At 51.8% G+C, this 21,767-nt stretch overlaps 1 protein-coding gene across 2 annotated transcripts; it reads left to right on the top strand.

Annotated features, from left to right (window-relative positions):
- Positions 1-796: 796 nt before the first annotated feature.
- On the top strand, positions 797-20,008 carry Csf1 (colony stimulating factor 1). Of its 2 annotated transcripts, none has more exons than XM_052729869.1 (9): positions 797-1,623; positions 4,912-5,034; positions 6,196-6,258; positions 7,735-7,905; positions 11,064-11,211; positions 13,209-13,339; positions 13,955-14,010; positions 14,324-14,385; positions 17,942-20,008. In XM_052729869.1, exons 1-8 carry the CDS (start codon positions 1,585-1,587, stop codon positions 14,370-14,372), a joined length of 780 nt encoding a protein of 259 aa, XP_052585829.1. In that variant the 5' UTR covers positions 797-1,584; the 3' UTR covers positions 14,373-14,385; positions 17,942-20,008. The 2 variants fall into 2 exon arrangements, with proteins under 2 accessions (XP_052585829.1, XP_052585828.1); XM_052729868.1 differs by having other exon boundaries at positions 814-1,623; positions 12,324-13,339.
- Positions 20,009-21,767: the final 1,759 nt, after the last annotated feature.

Here is a 21,767-nt window from a genome sequence, read left to right as displayed (position 1 = left end):
CATAATGTAATTTTGCTACTGTTATGAATCGTAATGTAAATATCTAATATGCAAGATATCTGATATGTGACCCCCAAGGGGATAGCGACCCACAGGTTGAGAACCACTGGTTTAAAGTAATGTAGAGAATGAATGAATGCCAACTTATGGGGAAAGAATGGGTTGAGTCCAGTGAGAACACAGGAAAAAAAGAACTATCCATCGGCCTGGGGCATCCCAGAAGGCTTTGCAAAAGGAGGGTGAGATGTGATTACAACCTTAAAAAACGAGGCATTCACCTTAAGATTGATGGGGGAAAGAAGCCTTCATGTCAGAGGAACTAGCCTGAGAAAAAACCATGTGAGAGTAAAATTATTGCTCGGAACTAGAGAGATATGTGGCCAAGTGACCAAAAATGCCTCTTTGAGACCAGGCCACTCCAGAGATGGGGGAGATATGGAGGGATTGAAAGACATTGAATCACAATGAACAGAAGAAGGAAAAAGATCCTGATGTTGGCAGTATAATTAATAGACTCCTCCTGATTCACTTAGATTCATTCTCATGTACAGACAAAATGTGATTGTCTCCATAATGCATCTCCAAAGGCTTGGAGGGAAATCTAGGGCCCGGGTGCACTAGCCTTTCCACCTCAGCTGGGTTCGGCAGTCCAGGAACAGGGGACCAGCCTGCCTTTGCATCATTCATGGGTCAAGCACCTGAAGTAGAGAACCACTCAGCTAGCTGTCACAGAACAGGCCCCTCCTCTCCTGGCCAGGTAGCTGGATTGCCAGGCTGTACCCTGCTTCCCACTTTTCCCCACAACCAGGGGGCAGGATGTTTAGCAGATTCCTTGAAGCGTGCCTGCGTGCGTAGGAAGGAGCAAGCCAACCTGCAAACCCGCTGCCTTGGGCTCCGTGAGGATGTTGAATGAAGCTGCAGCAGAGAGGCCATGGTTGGGTCATCCCCCTTCAGGTCATTCTCAATGCACCCTGTCCATTTCCTGCTCAGATTTAAGGATTTTCGGGACTGCAGGGAAAGTCCCTAGGGACCAGCATTAGAAAGAAGGCAATCACATGAGATTGACATGAGTGGAGAGCACAGAAGAAAAGGCTGTGTCTTGTCCAGACCTCGAGAAGGGAGGGGGAGGGCGGTGGAGCCCTGGTTACTTTGCTGAAGACTGCGGAGCTAGCGCAGCCACAGCGCGACTGGGAAGAGAGCTAGCTAGCGGGGACGACCAGGCGGCCCGCTTGGGGGAAGGGAGGCGACGGCTCAGTGGGCCTCCAGGGTGTATGTGTCAGTGCTTGTGAGTGTGAGCGTGTGTTTGTGTGTGTGTGTGTCTGGCGGAGGGCCAGGGTGATTTCCCATAAACCACATGCCCCGCCAGCCCGCCCGCGCTTAAAAGGCTGTGCCGAGAGCTGGCCAGCGAAGCTCGGCCAGAGGAAAGTGAAAGTTCGCCTCGGTGTCCTCCGTGTCGCCGCTGCTTTCTGCATCCCGGGACAGCGGCGTGGCCCTCGCCGGGGCGCAGGCTCTCCAGCCAGCAGTGAGCGAGGGAGCGAGCGAACTAGGGCGGCCAACACGCCGGGCCGGGACCCAGCTGCCCGTATGACCGCGCGGGGCGCCGCGGGGCGCTGCCCTTCATCGGTAAGCTGCGACCGCGCTGCGGGGCCCGGGCGGGCTAGGGCGGGAGTTCTGCAGCAGCAGGCAGCTCGGCGCGGCCCCTCGAGCGAGCGGACAGCCCCTGCACGCCAGCCGCTCAGGCGTCTCGGCCCTGGGCTCCGGCTTCCTAACAGCTTCTGCGCTAGGGTTGAGGCCCGCTGTAGTTCAGCAGCTGCTCCTGGGGCTTACGGCGCTTTGCAGGGTAAAGGGAAGGTTGCTCACCCCCATTGAACGGAGGAGAAAATTGAGCCACCCACAGGCAGGAGAGAGAGGTTCACAGCAATTGGCACAGGCCCAGTGTCTGCCAGGATGAGCAACCGGTTTCCAGGTACCGAGTGTCAGAGACCCGAGTGTGGCATCATCCCCAGTAGGCATCTTCCTTTGACTGTTGCACATGTTTCTAGGCCCTAATTGGGAGTGGGCCTTCTGGGTAGGGAAAATTTAGGGTCACTCAGCTTTAGAATGCCAGGACCTGTGCTGAGCAACCTGTTGTCAGAAGAAAAGAGAAGGGCATGCTGCTACTTGCTCCAGCCTATGGACAGGAGCTGTTAGGGACTTGGGTGACTGTTTGAGGGGAATGGGACCCCAGGGATGGCCTGAAGCTAACCCTGAATCTTCTTTTCTTGGAGAATTTGGTTCAATGGGAAGGGGCTATTCTGGGCTCAGCTGCTAACTGAGGAGAGTAGAATGGGAGTTCACAGCTGCAGAGCTGCTGGTGGGCTGCTAGAAGTTTCCCCCAAAGTGGCAGCAGATGATGCTGTGGCTCCTAGGGAGTGCAGGGTGGCACTTTCAATGAACAGCAAGTGGGTTTGCTTCTGAGGAGAATGAGAGGAAAAGTCTAGAGAGCAGGAGCATAACATTTGATGGGCAGGAGAGAGTTGCAGGTGTTTGAGAGAGAAAAGTAGATCCACAGGGAGGGAGGGCCCAGCTGAGGGAGGCGATGGGGTTAGGAGGAGAAGGAAAGAAGAGTTATAACAGAATCAACAAGCAAAAAGAAGGGCTAACAAGTTGGGAAAACAAGAGGAAAGAAGGCCAGAATCAGACAAGATCAGTCGGAGGGTCCAATCATGCCAGGTTTCTGCTTACTGATTGGGAAATGGAACGTGATGTCTTGAAGCATTCTGAGACTGCAGCGGTTTCCTTCCAGGGCTGCTCCCATAGTCAGAGGCTGAGGCAGTGGGCGGGAGGAAGAAGCAAGCCAGGAAGAGCCTGTCCAGCCAGATGTAAGCTAGAGCATTAACCCTTTATAGCACTAGGGTTACAGATCAAGGAGTGGTCCCCTTTGGTCATCTTTGAAGTTAGCCTCTCATCTGGTAGCTGTACATTATTTCTGTGAATGCTTGAAATGCCACCAAAAGCCAGGTATCCCTGAGGTAATGTCTTCACCTTGCTATCCTCAAACATCAATGCCTTGAAGTGCCAGGATTGAGGTCTTCCTGAACATCTCCATGCCCAGGTCCTTTCCTGCATACCATACACATCATTAGCTGGCAGCCTGGGTGACAACCAGCTTGAGCCTGTAATCTTCTGCACACTCGTTTCCTTTTCCAGGTCCTAAGTGTGAAGTTCTAAAGAGCTGGATGCTATTCAGGGCTAACTTTCCAATCGCCCAACAGTGCCCAGCACAGTATCATCCCATGGCTGTGTGCACCTTCTTCCACACTCTCCCTCTGAGGTCAGGCCAGGACCCTGTGCATCTCTGTCTGCCACCCTTTAAGGCCTCACTGAAGCCCCTCTTCCCTCCTCACTGCCTGGCCAATGCTGCTTTTCCTCCCTGGTGTGAACTGACGAGGCTTTGGGCTTTGAGATGTAAACCAGTGTTGTTGTGGACTGGTTCATAGCCTCCCTGTGTTTTTTCAATGTGCTCCTATTTACAGCATTTGTCTCATCATCTGGACTATTGGGGCAGAGCCCAGATCTAGGAAGGTGCCAGCCATCACTCCACCCTGCCAGCATTTCCCCGAATTGGGGGACAGCAGCTGCCAGGATGCTCAGGAGCTCCTGGGAGGCAGTCTTAGACCAGGGAAGGGAAGCCCAAGAGCCCCTCTGCCTCAGACTGGTATCTCCTGGGATGTCCTATTGGAGCCGGTGGGATGAAAGGATCTTGGGGAGGAGAAAGGAAGAAAGGAGAAAGGAAGGACCAAGTCAGGTGTCAGGAGTCAACCCTGTTTCTCTAGGAATGAGCCACTGCTGGGCCAGGTGGGTGTGGACAAAAAGGAGAGAGCTTTGCGGTGGCAAGGGTTTGTTTACTAGATGAACTGCCCGATGGGTCTCAGACAGGCAGATGTCAGCAGTCAAACACACCACTGTCTCTGATTAGTCAGTTGGACTCTTCTCGAAATGCAAGTCCAAGGCTCCAGGAGGTCTCCACTTGGGTTGACTTCCCAGTGAAATGGAGTTTGGTCCCAGTGTTTCCCTCTGTCGAGCCAGACCTGTGGACCCAGGTGGGAAGGAAGGCAGGACCCAGGGATAATGTTTCTGCTTGTAGTCTGAATATTAGCATTTGACCACAAACCTGAAGCCAGCATACAAGGGATTTGTCTCAGCGTTAAAGCTGAAAGGACAGAAGACCCTACCCTCGAGGAGTTTCCCAGTCACTTAACTTACACAGATTGGCACAGCACTAGTATTATCATTAGAAGTTCTCTGTAGGCTAGAGAGATGGCTCGGCATTTAAGAACACTTGCTGCTCTTGCAGTGGCCCCAGGTTCAATTCCCAGCGCCCACATGGTGGCTCACAACCATTCATACCTCCAGTTCCAGGGGATTCCAAGAAGCATGCATATGGTAGGCATACATGCATGCATGTAAAACATTCAAAAACACAGAACTAAATAAGCCTTTCTAAATTGTTTAAAAAAAAAAAAGTTCTGTGAGCTGGACAGTGGTGACACCCACCTTTAATCCCAGCAGAGGCAGAGGCAGGTGGATCTCTGTGAGTTTGAAGCCAGCCTGGCCTACAGATTGAGTTCCAGGAGAGGCAAGGCTACACAGAGAAACCCTGTTTCAACACCCGCCCCCACTAAGGTTCTGTGTTGTTGGGCTGGCCTGGGTTAACCTGGGAAGACTTCTTGGGGAAGATGGCGGTGTTTGGTTTATTATCAAGGGAAGAGCAAGGCGGTGCCCTGGCTGATGAGAAATCTAAGTTGGAGAGTGCTGCATCCTGAGGTGTGAGGTATTATGGGAATAGGGCTTTGTTTTCTGTCCTTTGTGGGACATGGGGGTAGCTGAGGAGAAGAAGCACTGGAGAGACATGACTCCCTTCTGTCATAGACATGGCTGGGCCCCCGGCTGCTGCTGGTCTGTCTCCTGGTGAGCAGGAGCATTGCCAAGGACGTGTCAGAACACTGTAGCCACATGATTGGGAATGGACACCTGCAGGTCCTGCAGCAGCTGGTGAGTATGAGACCATTCCTTCTCCTCACTGAGGAAACTGAGGTAGCATCCGGAAGGCTGAGTCAAAGAGAAGGTTTGCAGGAAATAAAGCTATCTGGATCATCGCTATTCTGATACTTCTCTCACTGATCTTCTCAAGGTGGGGACCTTGGGTTTCCCACTAACCCTGAAGCCTTGGGTCCCTTATAGGCAGTGGGTAGGGTGGGCTTCCGATTGGTTGCCTGAGTTAATGGTAGTCCAGGAATGTCCACTATGGATTCTAAAAGGCTCCGTAACCCTGCTCTGACTCAGAGAACGCCTCCTTTGGGAAGTCAGCCCAGTCTCCCTGCTGGGTCCAGATGGTTTATCCAGCTCCTGGATAGCCAGATCCCCTGACAGCCTGGCACCAGGGCCCCACCCAAATTTAGATGGGAGGCTCCAGCCTAACTCCCAGCCTTCTACCTTCACTTCCTGACCCTTGCCCCTGGGGTTGGGGTGTCCTGCTCATCTGGGCCATAAAGAAACCCAGCTCTGATTCTAATAGGGTCAACCGAACCATCAACAATTCTAAATGCCATCCATCCAGTCAGGATCCAGTTGTTGTCATGGCCTCTGCCCCTCTCAGTAAAGAATTTATCAACAGGGTGGAGCACCAATGGGTAAAGTCAGCTCAGAACCCTGAACTTGGCCCCGGAGCTGAAGTTTCCAACCTCCCTCCTCAATACCACTCTTTTTTTATATGCAGCTCCCGTGGCAGGCCAAGGTGCATGAGTGCCATGGTGTTCTCCGAGATTTAGAACTTGCTCCAGGGAGAGCTGAGGCTAGAGATCCAGACTCCCCAGAGCTTGGCTGGACTCCGCTTGAGCTCTTTTCATGATAGGGTGCTGACCCCCTCCCAGAAAAGATTACATCCTATATTTTCCTAAAGATAATTCTTCCTTATAACAGACTGGATGTGTGATTTTATAGATCAAAGTATAAGGGGTTTTGTTTGTTTGTTTTGTTTTAATCCCTCTGGACATTTGGAAGACACAACTATCCCCTAGCTGTGGCTGTCTTTCCAGCATTGTCTTAGGGAGGTAGATAAAATTAAAACCTCACTCACCCCCAAACCAGGGTCCCATTCTGAAGCTGAGCTGACCTATAGGTACCATGTAATCATTGGTCTGTTCTGTCTCACAGATCGACAGCCAAATGGAAACCTCATGCCAGATTGCCTTTGAATTTGTAGACCAGGAACAGCTGGTAAGTAGCAAGTGTTTGCAAGGCCAGGTGTGTAGTGAGCACTCACTGCCTGCCCCCAGGGTGGTCGCATGGGGCAGCCTGAAGGCAGCAGAAAACCTAGAGCAGGACAGTATCAGAGTGTGAGGGGCCCTGGGCACTCAAGTGCCAAGTACCAGTGGGCAGGGGCCAGAGTTTAAGTCCTTTGCTGATTCCTTCCTTTGACCTGACATCTATCAGGCGCTTGCTAAACGTTAGGCACATTCCCCAGTTAATTCTAACAGTATCACTCTGAGGTCCACAAATATGTCTTATCACCCACACAGAGATTAAGGAGCATAGCTAGTTAAGTGATAGAGGACTAATTTGAACCCAGGAATGTTATACCATGTTTTGTTTTAAAGAAGATCACTCCTCCATCCACTAACCACAGACAGGAAGGCAGTCTAGCCTAGCTTTCTATCCCACACCTGACCAACCAGCCACCTAGTGCAGCTAAAGCTGGCAGCACCTTAGGGTGCTGTCCTCCATCCTCCCCATCCGTCCTTCAGGGGCTTCCTAACGGGACTTCCCGGATTCTAGGGCACTCTTCGTCTTACCACTAGGGGGAGCTCTCTGAAACCCCAAGGCCTTCACTTCTGTCAGGAACCCCGTGGCTCCAAGAGAGAGCCCAAGGCAGTCTAGATCCAAATCTCCAGTCCCTACCCACACCATATTCTCACCTCCCTTCTCTGCTTCATTCTGCTTCCCAGCTTTTGCATAAGTTCTTCGTGATGTCTGTCATACCTTTCCATGCCCCCCACTGTCCCCTGTGCCACACCTTTCTGGAGATCTGTGTGCCTCAAGAAGAACAACCAGTCTGTCCAGAATTGCTTCCATCTCTGAGCTCTCATGCACTAGACCCACGCACCTCTGTGAAAACGCCATGGCCTGCATCGCCACAGGGCCACAGTCATTCACTTTCTTACTCCTGCACTTGAACAATGGCACCTATTTACTGGATCAGGCACTAGAGACAGAGAGATAAAAGGAGTTTCTGTCTTTGAACCAACTACTGTATCCTTGGAGGATACAGCCTCTTCAAGTCCTCAGTATCTCTATATTCTGGAGGACTTGAGGGGGCTATATGGCAAAGGACTTTTGTGAAAGTAAGCTGAAAGGAAAAGAGAAAAAGCTGAGGGCCAGAGAGGCTAAAACTCACCCTTCCTGTGTGTATCCATCCTGACCAAAGCCTCATTTAGGAAATCCAAAGCTCTCTCTAATCAGAACCCACCTTTCCTTCCCTCTAGCCCAAGTCTCAGTTACGGCTGGTTTAAAGCAAGAGATAAAAGACAAGCCAAGGGTGTCATTATCCTCACACCAGGGAGGTGTGTCCCTCCTTACAAGCACAGGATGGCAGACTGCAGCCCTCCATCTGCCTAGGGTGGTGGTCTTCTCATAGAAAGCATGGGTTCCCAGGCCACTTCAGCCAGGCCCTAAGCCCTGTTTCCTGTATTCCAGGATGATCACGTTTGCTACCTTAAGAAGGCTTTTTTTCTGGTGAAAGAAATAATTGAGGACACCATGCGCTTTAAAGACAACACCCCCAATGCCAATGCCACCGAGCGGCTCCAGGAACTCTCTCTGAGACTGAAGAGCTGCTTCACCATGAATTATGAGGAGCAGAACAAGGTAGGATGCTTCTGGGGCTAGAGCACCAGGGAAGAGGCAGAGGGAGGCTATGGAGGTCCCACCCTGCCCTCATAGCTTGCCTTGCCTGACTCTCACTCATTACTCTCTCATCCATTCATTTCTTTATTCCATCCACCTTCACCAAGCACTCATTAGACAGAAGGCACAGTGCTGGACTCTGATGATATCCTTGGAGCAAGAAATTCCTGGTCCCCACTCTTACAAAGCTTATAGTCAAGTGAGGTAGGCAGCTGTTGAATGATGGATGGCACTGTGAATATAACCAGAAGGACTGTTCATCCATTTAGCAAAACCTTATCGAGTGACCACTGTGTATCGAGTGCTCTTCTGGACAACAGGAAGTAGCTGTGATCAAAGAAAGCAAAGATCCCCACAATCATGAAGACACAGGGGAGGGGAGGGGAGGGGAGGGGAGGGGAGGGGAGGGGAGGGGAGGGGAGGGGAGGGTACTGCGACAGTTAAAACACAAGCATGTGAATGGATGGTGGTGATAACGGCACTGGAGAAGAGTAGAGCAGGGGAGGGGAGAGCTGAGTAGATGGCTGAGAGCAACAGGAACCTGAGACAGAGTGCAGAGGGAATGCCAACTTTACAAGGATGCAGAGGGGAAGAGAGAAGGCAGGGGCTAAGACAGACAACTTCGGAGCTCAGGCACAAGTAAGAGCAGTAAGCCACGGCTGGTGGGTGGTCAGAAGCCCTAGGGTGATCAGAAAGGATTCAAAGGGACTCAGCATGGCCCAGGCATGGGATGTGGAGGGCAGAGAGGAAAGTCAGGAAGCATATCATTCAGGATGTCAAAGATGTGGGCTTTTTGTCTTAAATCTCAAAGAAGCCACCATAAACTAGTGAATGATACAATGTCACTTATGACGTCAGACTGTTGTGGTGATGGGCTGGAGAGTAGGCTATGGAGAGCAAGAATGGAGATCAGGAGAGCAGCAGGAGACTCAACCAAGCTAGCGATGGCGGTGGCTTGATCAGAGTGGTGCAGGAAAACTGAAGTGACTATCAGTGACCATCCCCCAGACAGATAGGACTGGTGCTTTCCGGGATAGAAGGGGAAAGAGTGAGTCAGGATGCGTTCATCTTGAGTCCCTGGAGAGTTCACTGATGTCAAAATTAGGATGACCACAGGCCGAGGAGCTCAGTTTAGTGTGGGGCACAACGGACAGACAGCTACAGGAGGTTATGATTGTGACTGCTGGATACATAGATGCTGATTGTGGAGCCACCGAACTGTACAACTGAGAAGAGGTCCAGGACCCTGAATGAAGAGCACCTGAAGTAGGAGGAAAACGGAGGGCAGCACCTCAGGCTTTCCAGACGGAAGGAGCCAGCACTTTATCAAATGAGGCTGAGAAGTCAAACACAATGAGGGGTGAAAAGGGTCCATTGCTCCATTTGATTTGCAACATGGAGACTGCTGTTGGAGGCAGATTAGGAAGAAAAGGAAGAGAGGAAATAGAGACCACCTGGTGGAGGAACTTGCCCCCAAAAGGGAATAGAAAACCAGATTATCTGGAGTGGCTGTTTGGTTGAGGAAGGGGTGGTTCTTTACTATGTAGCATTAAATCTATGCTTTCCCAACATTAAAATACAGAGTCCCAGCATACACCCTTAGAGACTCTACTTCCCTGGGCCCACAGGCCTGGGAATCTGCATTTTGAGAAGCTGCCCCACCAGTGGTTGAAATAGAAGGCCTCAGACTCTCTTGGATTGGTGACTATTCACCCAATGCATGCTGGGGTGGGGGGGGTGCCTCAGGGAGAAGGCAGAGTGTAAGCTCAAGGAGCCAAGTCCAGTCTCACCACTCAGAAAAGGATTCTGAGCTCCCAACCCAGCAGGCACTTCCATTTTGAGAAAGCTGGGGTGTCAGGGTTCCAGGTGAGAATGCCTGGTTTCTTTTACAGCATATAAGGTCAGGTTTGAGACAAAGAGCTTTATAAAGATACATGCAGGACTGAGCCAGCTGGCCTCCCATACCAGCTCCTGGGAGAGGCTGGGGTATTGTCCTGACGTCACAGACAAGATGAATCTAAACAAAGCAGTGCCTAGCTGCTGAGTGGAGAAGCTGAGCCCGGGTCTTTTCATTCATTTGTCTAGTAACTGTTTATTACAAGCCTGCTATAGGCAGGCTGGGAAGACAAAGTGATGTAATCAAGGACTTTATAGTAGCCTTGGAAAACCTGTTGTTCTTCCCTGAATAGGTGGCTCAGAAAGTTTAAGGGAAACTTGGCATTCTGGAAATAGGCTGTAGATGATACTGTCATCACACATAGCACAGCTTGCTGTGAAAGGTGAGGTGAGCCCAGAGCAGAACCCTGAGGCACTGCAGTATTTAGAAGGAACAGTCTGGCACAGGGCCTGAGGTGGGACGAACCCAAGAGGGTGTGGCTTCTCAGAGCTGCAGTGCATGTGAGCACCTGGACACACTGCAGAAGAGAAAAACCACTCAGTAGGCAGACCAGGGCATCCTTGGCACTTCCTCCAAAACGTGGCACCAGCCAAGGAGCTCCTCTCCTCTGGCTTCCCCAGGTCTGTTCTCTATACCACAACAAGATGATTCTTCTAAAATTCAAGTCTTATATATACCATGATCCACCTTCTGAGCAAATTTTCAGTTTCCTATTGGCTCAATAGATAAGACTACAAGTTCCTGGCAGGGTCAACAAGTCCCTGGCCTTGGCAGAACTCTCTGCAACTGCATCTCTTGCCAATTTCCTCCTAGGTGGCAGTACTGAAGCCACTCCAGCCGCCTTTCAGTCTTTCGGCATTTCATGCTTTCCTGCCCCAGGACCTTTGCATGGTCTATCCTCCTAACCCCAGCTCCTTCTCTTCCCTTGCTCACCTTTAGCTGTCCCTTTGGCAATCTTCTCCCTGGGCTCTCATTTAGCGCTCTTTTGTTACACACCTTCAGATAACTCAGGACACTCTCCTGTAACAACGTGTTTAGTGCTAGTTTCTGCTGCACTCAGTGCCCGGCTTGGCCAGGAACCACTTCTCTTTTGTTTGTTGCATGATGCCCAGGTAAATTACCACACACGTGGCACTTGAATGGGTGTTAGCTGGATCTAACAGGTAACAGTGAGAGGAGGCCCATGCTCGGGCTTACCTAACGGGCTCTGCTCTTCGTCTAGGCCTGTGTCCGAACTTTCCATGAGACTCCTCTCCAGCTGCTGGAGAAAATCAAGAATGTCTTTAATGAAACAAAAATTCTCCTTGAAAAGGACTGGAATATTTTTAGCAAGAACTGCAACAACAGCTTTGCTAAGTGCTCCAGCCCAGGTAAGCATAGGGGCCAGCTACATGGAGGGTGAGATAAGGGGCTAGGGAATCCCAGAGGCAGCCTGGCTGCTAACTGTGTTTCTGTGTGTTTTATGTACTTACGTGGCTTCATGTACCTCAGGGTCCCGGGCACATGTCTTTGCTGACATGTGTGTGCATGTACACTGACTCATGCCTGCATGTACTGTCTCACTGCCTCACTTGATGTGGCAGCATCAAGAAGGCTCGTGCTGGTGGCTGTGATGGTAGTGAGAGGGAAGGGGACCTTTCTCAGAAAGCCATGTAGGCATGGTGGCTTCCCGCCTTGGCTCCGCAGACTGGCTGGATAAATGGGGATTCCGTGGAAAGAGCAGGTGCTCCATCTGACAGTCAGGGTCCTTGCTCCAGGAGCCCTGCTGCAAAACACCAGGACAGCCTGGCTCCAGAAGTCCCCAGGATGCCTTGGATGTCCCCTCAAGGGATAAGGCTGAATTTGAAGTCTGAACATCGTTCAAACTCTCTCTACCTGTGCACTCCGCGTGTCCTCATCTCTGCGTCCTGTACCACATGTGTCCTCCATTCAGCCTCACTCCCCAAAGCAGGGGCTGAGGTCCTGCAACGGGACAATACTCAAGTCCTGCCTTAGTGCTTCAGTCCCAAAGTCCCAAACTTTGACTGCTTCCCGCCCCAGCCTTCTGCCTGTGGCTGTGGCTGTGGTGGTTGGCTCCTGGCTGTGCATGAAGCCAGTGTCTTGGGGGCTTCCAAGTGTCCTGGGTTAATCCAGGAGCTTGTGCTCAGTCCCCTGGCCCGGCTGCTGCTTACCCTTGGCTTACACTGTCCTGTGGTCTTCCTGCAGCCCTCTTCTGTTTGTCTGTGCCTTGCTGTTGGTTCCTGCCCATGATACCCTGCTCCCTCCTTGTCCATATCGCTCCCTCCTGCCTGAGTTCTGTGTCGTGATCATTTATTGCTGTCTTGCCCTCTCTCCAGCCCCAGGGCTGGGTTAGAAAACGAGGGTCCCCTTCCCATGCCCCAGGGCCTTACCCCCTCTTACCCCTCTGGGGGAGCTGTGCTAGAGGCTGGTGACTCTATCTCCTCCCCATCTTTCTCTCTCCCCCTCTCTGTGGTTCTTTCAGATGTGGTGACCAAGCCTGATTGCAACTGCCTGTACCCTAAAGCCACCCCTAGCAGTGACCTGGCCTCTACCTCCCCTCACCAGCCCCCTGTCCCCTCCATGGCCCCTCTGGCTGGCTTGGCTTGGGATGATTCTCAGAGGAGAGAGGGCAATTCCCTCTTGCCCAGTGAGCAGCCCCTTCGCACAGAGGACCTAGCCAGTGCCAAGCAGCGACCACCCAGAAGCACCTGCCAGAGCCTCGAGTCACCAGAGACCCCGAACCATGAGGACGGACTCACTGAGGGTTCAGAGCCTCATCCTTCTGCAGAGGCTCCTATCCCTGGTGTGGAAGACATCCTCGACTCGTCACCGGGCACTAACTGGGTCCTAGAAGAAGCTTCTGGAGAGGCTAGTGAGGGTTTTTTGACCCAGGAAGCAAAGCTTTCTCCCTCCAAGCCTGTAGAAGACAGCATCCAGGCAGAGACGGACAGATCCAGCGACCTCTCAGCATCTTCTCTACTCCATAAATCAACAGAGGACCAAGAGCCAGCAGAAACAGGCACCCCACTGCCAGAGGTGAACACTATGAGACCCACTGGCCAGACGCAGAATCACACTCCTGAGAAGACAGACAGTTCATCTATGCCGCCTGGAGACCACCAGGAGCCAGGATCTCCCCACATTTCCACACTGGGTCCCCAAGGCCTCAGCAACCCAGCCACCCCCTTTGCTCAGGCACTGCTTCCCAGAAGCCACTCTTGGGGCATTGTGCAGCCCCTTGGGGAGCTTGAGGGCAAGAGAAGTACCAGGGATCGAAGGAGCCCCACAGAGCTGGAAGGAGGACCAGCAAGTGAGGGGGCAGCCAGGCCTGTGGCCCATTTTAACTCCATTCCTTTGACTGACACAGGCCATGAGAAGCTGCCTAGGGGATCCTCTGACCCCCAGATCTCTGGGTTTGTCTTCCATCTGCTGGTGCCGGGCATCATCCTGGTCTTGCTGGCTGTTGGGGGCCTCCTGTTCTACAGGTGGAAGCGGAGGGTAAGGAGAACCCCAGGAGAGGGGGACATCCTATGGGGCAGGTTCCAACAGGTTCTACAGTTGCTGGGAGGTGGGAATGACAACCCAAATGGTAGACAGTGGTAATGGAGTGTTGCTTCAAGAATCAGGAGGTGCCAGATGTAGTGATGGCATGTGCCTTTAACCCCAGCAATCCAGAGGCAGAGGCAGGAACATCTCTGTGAGTTTAAGGCCAGCCTGATCTACATAGCAAGTTCTAGGCCAGCCAGAGCTATATAGAGAGATCTTGTCTCAAAAACAAATGAACAAACACTTAAGTAAGTAATAAAATCAAGAGGTCTTCAGCCTCAAGATCATTGAGAGAGGACGAGAACAGAAAGATGTAGAAAAGAGAACTCCTGAACAACCAGGTGGGAGAGGGAAGGAAGAGGAGGGATGTTGTTCTGGGAGCTTGGGGGCCCTTAGGTTGTTTTCTGCATGGGAGGGGACAGGAGGAGGAGCACTCATCCTCAAGAGGCCCAGGAGGCTCCCTCAGCTGTGCATGCATTGGGGTAGCTAGAGGAATTCTTGCAACTCTCTCAGTAATGCTTGGGGGCATGGCAGCACCTCAATGAGATATCTCTTTCTTGTCACCAGAGCCAGAGCCATCGAGAGTCTCCGACATTGGATTCTTCTGTGGGGCGACCAGAGGGGCAGGTGAGAAGTTGGAGTGGGGCTGTAGGAGGCCCTGGATGTCTGTCTTGGGACCTGTTTCCCCTCTAGATTGGAGGAGGGGCTTCTCTCCCTTGCCCTAATGATCTAGAGCTGCAGAGCAGGGTGGGTACCAAAAAAGAAGGGCCTCTCTTCTTTCCACGACAGCTGGGCTTTCTCCTGATTTCTTCATAGAGTTGGGCAGTTGTAAATCTCACGGAGATGGAACCCGTGTGCAGGGTTTGGGATAAGCTAGGAAGTCCCCTCAGTCCCATGCTCCTGCCAAAGTCTTACGTCAGCCCTGTGTTCTGCCTGCAGCCCCCTGACCCAGGATGAGGACAGACAGGTGGAACTGCCAGTATAGAAAGGGTTCCAAGGTAAGGCTCTGATTTTGACATCTCTCTATTCCTTAAAAAGAACTATCTGCAGTCACCCTCCCCCTGTTGCAGAAGCCACCAACTCCCAGGAGGCCCTCACATTTGACTTCCTCTCCTCTATCCCACTCTCATTTTCATTCATTCTAGCTAGGCCCCTCCCTTCCAGGCCTCAGGTCTCCCCTTGCTCCTGCATCCCCTCCCCCACGGAGACTAGTTACTGCTACCTCTGCTTTATGTTTCTATCTTGCTGTTGACACATTCAATCCCAAAGCAACCACATTCCTCCTCCTCCTCTAATAAGGCTTTTACAAGGTCTTTACCACCCTGGGGAATTTTCATTAGCCTCTGCATGGCCGCCAGCTCCTTTAAACACAAGTACTCCCAGCTTGGTGCTGAGCCCTGAACTTCTCAGCATCCACTTCTCACCAGACTGTGTCTCATCTGGTCCTGCTCCCCAGCTAAGGTTATTGCTGCCTTCCTGTTTTAGAATCATGGTGCCATAGAGATTTAGTCTTGGGAGAGCTGTCAAGAGGTTATTTGGCCCAGTGTCCCAGCCTAAAAGGGCCCACTCTGCATCCCCAACAGGGAGTCAGCCAGCTTCTGGTCACACATTCCCAGTTCCAGGCAAGTTCCCTGCATGTCAGTTCCACCTGCATACCCAGGATTCCTTCCTTATGCAGGCAATGCTGCCTTCCCTTCTCCCCTTCTCCCCTTCCCCAGCCAGTCCACTCATCCCATGAGGCCTGATATTTAAGGTTCATGTCCCCTTTAAGAATTCTCTGTGTTAAGTGTGGCCAAGCCCTTCAAACATTCATTATATGATATGGTTTTCAGACCCCTCACCATCCTGGACACACTCGTTTGTCAATGTCCCTCTGAAAATGTGGCGCCCAGCCCTGGACACAGTACTCCAGATGTTGTCTGCCCAGCTCAGAGTACAGTGGGACTGTTGCCTTCCTTGATCTGGACAGTACTCTTCTACTCGTGCAGATTAAGATCACATTAGTTTTAACAGCTGCATCATATATTGTCATATGTTGAGCTTGTGGTCTATTAAAAACCCCAGTTCTATTTCCCGTGAGCCTCTATCCAGCAGACCTTCACCATTCCATACTCGGACAACTTAACCTTTTTAGCCAAAGTGTAGTTTATGCTCACCTTTGTCAAAACTACCTATTGCTTTCTGCTCATGCCCTGAGCCTACTGAGAGTGTTTAACTCCTAATTTGGTCGCTTTAGAACTCCTGGTTGTGTTCCCTGCATATTGATGAGTGTCATTTGTTGTCCACGCCCACAATGTTGATGAAGATGTGACCTATATTCTTCCTCTCTGAACCCTGCCCACACCAGCCTATCGGGAAGCTTTCCTTCCTGAAGTCTCCACATCCCTCTAGTTGTTCTTTTAATTCATATCCCTTCTGCTCTTTTGTATATGGCTAATACTATATCAATTTGCACACATTTGGATGTTGTTTTTATGTATTTTAAAATCATATTTCATGTGTATATATACACTTTGGCACTACTAAGATTGTAAGCCCCTAGAGGGCAGGAACTATCTTCCACTTTTTCTGTACTTCATTTATCATCCTGGACTCAAGTACAGACAGGGACTCTCCATCCTTGTCAAAAATTCAGTAAATGCTGCCCGGCTGGTGATTTAAGTCTGAATTACCAACTAACCCCGGCTAGATTTCTCTAACTGACCAGCCTTCTGACTGACCAATTAACCAGTTAAGTGGTCAACTCACCTTGTCAGCTGGTTGGCTGACTTGACTACTCAACCAACTAGCTGGTAACTGTTAACTGACTAGTTCTTCATTGGTGAGCTGACTGGATAACTGGTTGGCAGAATGCTTAGTTGATTTGCTGACTGATTGGATGACAAACTAGTTGTGTGACCCATTCAAATCTCCAGTTATACCCATTGCCACACGTGAGCAAACTGTCCCATGCATAGGATGATGAGTCTAGACCCCTTCTCCAGACAGGAAATCTGACAGATGCCCAGAACCAGGGAAATTTATTTGAATAAAGGCAAGCAGCAACCCATATCTAGAATCCTGGGGTCACACTTGGCAGTATGGTGGATAGAGATGGGTGAAATGAATTAGCTGGCTCATTTGAACAGCTCAGAGGAGGACCCAGAGCCCGTCAGAACTGAATCAGAGAGTAAAGGTTGCTGGGGACTTTGGGGCTCAATGCTGTGTCACCTTATCAAGGGCCACCAGTTTTCCTCCTCCCTGCCATCTGTATGGACTTGCCCTCTGCCCTGAGCTCTCTGTACTCCGATTGTCCTTTTCCTGACTCCTAACTCTCAGACCTGCTCAAGATTTCAAGTTTCCCACTTCAGGATTTCAAGATTTTGCTCAATGGGTCCAGATCTATTGGTCCCTAATGCCAGGCTCCAGGAGCCTATGGGAACTGAGTGCATGTGTCCAGATTGAGCGGTACTCTGGGGAGATAAGTGGAACACACAGAAGAGGAGACTGACGGAGGGACACAGAGCTGCAGAAAACTCAGGCCCTCAGCCCCAGGGAGCTGGGAGCTGGGTCACAGGCTAGGGCATGCCCTCTCTGGCCTTCTTCCTTAATGGCCCTGGCAGAGCCTGTGGCCTGGCTGTACCAGCACGGCTCATGTGCAGTTTATAGCTCCCCCTTGTTTCCTCTCCAGAGCATGGGAATGGGCTGGGAGCCAGAGGCTGTAGGTCTCTCATCTTCCTTCCTTACCCAACAAGGCTTGACCAGTGGGGCATGGACATTAGCGGGAGGCACCACAGAGGGTCCGAAGTCAAACTGTTGGACGGAGTCCAGGGGATTTCTGCTGTGGAACAAAGCGTTCTGAGGATGCTGGGCAAGGGGACAAAGATGGGGGCGGGGTGGGGAGAGGGCAGGGCCTTGGCTCCCATGGATGATAAGAGGCAAGTCCCTTATCCCATCTGGGAGGAGGCTGGGCTACTCAGGGTGAGCATGTCTGTTGACAGGGTGAGACCTCCCTTTTCCTGGCATTGCCTCTAGCCTCTGTCCCTCAAGCCCAAGTTCTTTCTATTCATTTGCCTTTGCCCCAATATCTTCTGTGCAGACCCCCTCTGAGGAATGGTGTGGAGATGTCGATGAGAAATTCTTTGTTAGAGTTGGCAGAAATCACCCTTAGTTCATTGGTCTAAGACTAGTGAGATGATGGCCTTACCTGAAGAGGGGCCCAGGAGGAACACTCAAGAGCTTATTCCCTGCTCCCATATGCTTAAGCAATAACCCCTCTACCTCTTGGCCTAGACTTCCTCCAGTCCTATTCCCTCATTTTGTGGTTACTGGTCCCCCAGGAGGAGAGGTAGGAGGTGAGGCCAGTCTGGCCAGAGGCTTGGACTGCTGCCAGGCAAAGCTGCCTGGTTTCTCTGTGGTGTCTGGGGTGGCCTAAAGGCCAGGGAAAGAACCAGAGGAAGTCTTGCCTGAAGCCGGCCAACAGCCCACAGGAATGTCAAACCTTCCCCATGTCCTCAGCGACCCTCCCCACACTCGCAATTGCTGACCAGCCTTCTTCCCTTCTCTTCTCTACAGCTGGGCACACAGGACTATCTCTTTATGGAAGGAGACATTATGGGAATGTCCACCACCACCCTCTCCTGCCATCTTCCTGGAAACGTGGCCTGCTACTACCAGAGCTCCTGCCTACCAAGACTGGACAAGAGCAGCCTTGATGGGGGTCTTTCTGTTTTAACCCTTAGACTCTCAACTAACTGAGAGAGGGCTGGAGGATGCCTCCTAAACTGTTACTATTTATTGTGGGCCCTGGAGGCTCTCTGCACTTGAGGAAGGCCAGCGAGCTAGCTCAGGACCCTTTCCCTCAGGAGCTGTACCCTCCTCTCAAAGCCAGAAGTTGGCAAGGGACCTGCCTGCCTGTATGGCACATGAGAGACCAGGGCACACAAGAAGGAGCAGAAGAGCCTGTGCCCAGAAGACTCACTGGTGCCAAGGAATCCAACAAGGACAGGCAGGGACCTGTTTCCCAAGAGGGAAGCCTGAGATTCACAGGGCGGGACAGCATCTGCCCGATTTCCCGTAAAGGCATAAAGGCATGCAGCCTAAAAGACGGGAAGAGGAGGCCTTTGGCTGCTTGTGCTGACAACTTAAAGGGGTCTACACCCTCCACTTGCCTAAGTGCCCTCAGCTGATAGCCAGGAAGGAGGGGAGACCAGCCCTGCCTCAGGACCTGTCTGACCTGGCTCATGATGCCAAGAGGAGGACCAAGCTCTAGCCTCGTCTCCTCCTACCCACAGCCCCTGCCAGAGTTCTTTTGCCCAGCAGAGGCACCCCTCATGAAGGAAGCCATTGCACTGTGAATACTGAACCTGCCTGCTGAACAGCCTGTCCCATCCATCCCCATGAGCGACCATCCGTCCGAATGTTCTCCCACCCTCTTCATCCTCTCCTCAGCTTCCTGCACTGAGCTGGCCTCATCTATCGACTGAGGGAGCACCTAAGCCCCGACCTTCCCCTGCCTAGCCTTTGATTGCCGGGGTGGAGCTGTGGGACAGCTGCCTGGGCTACCAGCCAGAGCTGGTCTTTGGGCTGTGTTCCTTGCCCAGGTTTCTGCATCTTGCACTTTGACATTCCCAGGAGGGAAGTGACTAGTGGAAGGGAGAAAGGAAGGGGAGGCAGAGGCAGAAGGGCCACAGGCAGAGCTCTGAATGGAAATAGGTCTTGAAAATATGTGTGTGCCCAAGGTTAAAGTTGATGTCCACACTCTAACCTGTCAGCCAGCCTCCGTGCCCATTGCTTCCAGCCTGGAGCTGGGCAGGTTGTCCTGTCATGAGCTCCTGGGACTGAGCTCCATGCTCCAGCCCCACCCTCTTCAGGCCTTTTTTCTCCAGACTTGACCCAGGTAGGCAGGGACACCCTCCCAGTCTCACCCACCCCACCCTGCCATCTCTAGCCAAGCCAGGCAGCTCTAGAGAGTAATCAAGAAAGGGGCTGTCTACTTCCAGCTCTGCTGTGTGACCCTGTTCCCTGGGCCAGGCCTTGTCTGTGGCTCTGAGGCCTGGGCACGGGTGGCAGGGCTCTCACTTGCCCTTGGTCTCTTTATGCTGCTGTGTCCCCCTTTCCTGCCCTCCTTGGCTACTGGGTCCGTAACCTTTCAGGCAAGGTGGGAGGGGTGTTCCGTAGGCCCCACCACCCTGTCCTGAGACAGCAGAGGGAAGGACACTGGAGACTTTCTTGTGGGGCTTACTTAGCCTTCTAGTTACAGACTATTTCCATGCTAGAAAAATACATATTTTAAAATAGAAGGAAAAACACAGAAAAAAAAAGGCATTCTCCTACCCCTCTACCTTAAACATGTATTATTAAAAACAGAAGAGCAAATCCAACCCATTGCAAGAAGCTCTTTGTGGGCACCTGGTTCCATCGGAGCAGGAGGAGCTCCAAACCCTCCTTTGGAGCCTCCGCTGCACGGGAACCCCTTCTTTCCTCTAAGAGAGCCCGGAGAGAACATCGGCTCACAGACTGTGAGATTGCATTTTTTTTTATACTTGGAAGTGAATTATTTTATATAAGGTCATTTAAATATCTATTTAAAAAATAGGAAGCTGCTTTTATATTTAATAATAAAAGAAGTGCACAAGCTGCCACGTGTGAGTCATGGGAAAAGTTGCTTCTGGGGTGTGGGTGGCAACAGCAGCGGGGAGGGGAGCAACTGCTGGGTGAACCTCCACTCTGAGATTTTCCCAAGGTGCATGGAGAAGGATTTCTGTCTTGTTACTAAAACCTTCTGTATTATTGGTGTCCAAAGTTCATCTGCATATCTGTTTAATAGGAAAAGGGCAGAAAGCAGCCAAACCTCAGGCCTGGCTACTACCCCCCACCCTGCCGCCTCAAGCCCAGCCCAGCCTGGGAAAATGACTGGTTGGGCTCTTTCCAAGGGCCCAAGGGGTCTGCAAGGAGGAATCTCCTGGACCACTGATCCCTGCTGTCCAAGGGAGAGAGAATTGGCAGGTCCAGTGGGGTGCTGAGGTATGTAGATGCTGCAGGCTGGAAAGTGGACAAGCCTAGCACAGAGGGAACCTGCAGTTTGTGTGCAAAGCCTCAGACCTGTTCTTACTAGAAGTGGAAGGAAACCCAAAGATGTGGACTTCCACGGAGAGAGGTCTACAGGACAGACCAGAGCAAGCGAAGGTCCCGGTGGGCACAAATAGCCACCCGCTTGGCAAAACTGAGGCAACAGGGGCCTTCCTGTTGCCGGCAGTGTAAGAAAGTTTTAGAAGAGAGGTGCTCAACCCTGCCTTAATGCAGAATCATGTGGGTTGTTTCCAAAATCCTGATATTCAAGCCCTGCCCTATATCAACACAACCAGAATCTCAGGGTGAGGCTCAGGCACCGGGTGCCAGAATTATTAAGACACCTCTGACTTAAGTGTGACCTGCTGGGCACATACTGGGTCATCAGGGCCTGGCTGTTCACCCAGTTATGTGGCAGAGCTGGGGTTCTACTGGTGGAAATGAGTAGTCTTATGTTGTGTAACTCAAGATTTATGGCTGGAGGGCGGGACCAAGTAGAATGCTAGAGGGTAAGATGTCCTTCATTGTGGCTATTGCTGTTTCACAGGCAGGGTCAGGAACTCTGGCTTAGAGATCTGCCTAGCAGGGCCCAGCCAAACCTCTAAACCTCTATCCGGCCAGAGACAGGAAAGTGAATCAGAAGCAACCAGGAAGAAACCTGAGGTTAACCTCTTGCAGACTGTGGGCCTCAGCAAGGGGGTAGAGGGGACAATGGTGGGTGTCCCATGACCCCTTATACAGGTTCTGAAGTCAGTGGCGGTGGGCAGTGACCGTGCAGGTCTGGAGGAAAATCCCTATTTCCAGAGGGTGGGCCCCTGTGCCAGTGTAGCACATTTGTTCCTTGGTTTTCCTTTTCAGTTTCTTGGGGGTTGGGGGTGACCAGACTCTGCTGTCCTGGATGCTGGGACTGCTGAGGGAGCAGAGTCGCTCATGCCAGCTACTGAACACAGAGTGGCTGGCTCCCCCCACCCCCAGATGCCACAGAGCACACACAATCCCACAGGCTGACCCCCATGGCTCTGTCTGGAACTCTGACTCTCGGCTCCATGACGGGAAGTCAGAAGGGGTTATGGATGACACCACTGCAGGACACACTAAGTTCCGTGGAGACAGCGCTGTAAGGCAGGAGTGGGCTCAGTGCCTTCTCGATGAAGAAGCAACACAGACAAGGGACCCTACAAAGCAAGGGCAAAATGTCACAATGCAAAGTTGCCAGGGGGAGTGCAAGAAGAAACGCCCCATGCTTTGTCACCAGTGTGTGAGCCATGTCCTCCAAAGACAGGAAAGGTCTGAAGACATAGCAAAGGTCACTGGGAAAGAGACGTGAAAA

Source organism: Peromyscus californicus, unplaced genomic scaffold (genome assembly GCF_007827085.1).
Source record: "Peromyscus californicus insignis strain IS unplaced genomic scaffold, ASM782708v3 Scaffold_9__1_contigs__length_137607984, whole genome shotgun sequence".
Taxonomy (NCBI): Eukaryota; Metazoa; Chordata; class Mammalia; order Rodentia; family Cricetidae; genus Peromyscus; species Peromyscus californicus.
Note: the sequence above shows the minus strand (reverse complement) of the source record. Positions and strands in the feature narration are given on the sequence as shown.

Coding starts and splice junctions, on each gene's coding strand:
- Csf1 (XM_052729868.1), top strand. CDS start 1,585: ATGACCGCGCGGGGCGCCGCGGGGCGCTGCCCTTCATCG. Junction 1,624..4,911: donor CGGGGCGCTGCCCTTCATCG/GTAAGCTGCGAC, acceptor CTTCTGTCATAG/ACATGGCTGGGCCCCCGGCT. Junction 11,212..12,323: donor TGCTAAGTGCTCCAGCCCAG/GTAAGCATAGGG, acceptor TGGTTCTTTCAG/ATGTGGTGACCAAGCCTGAT.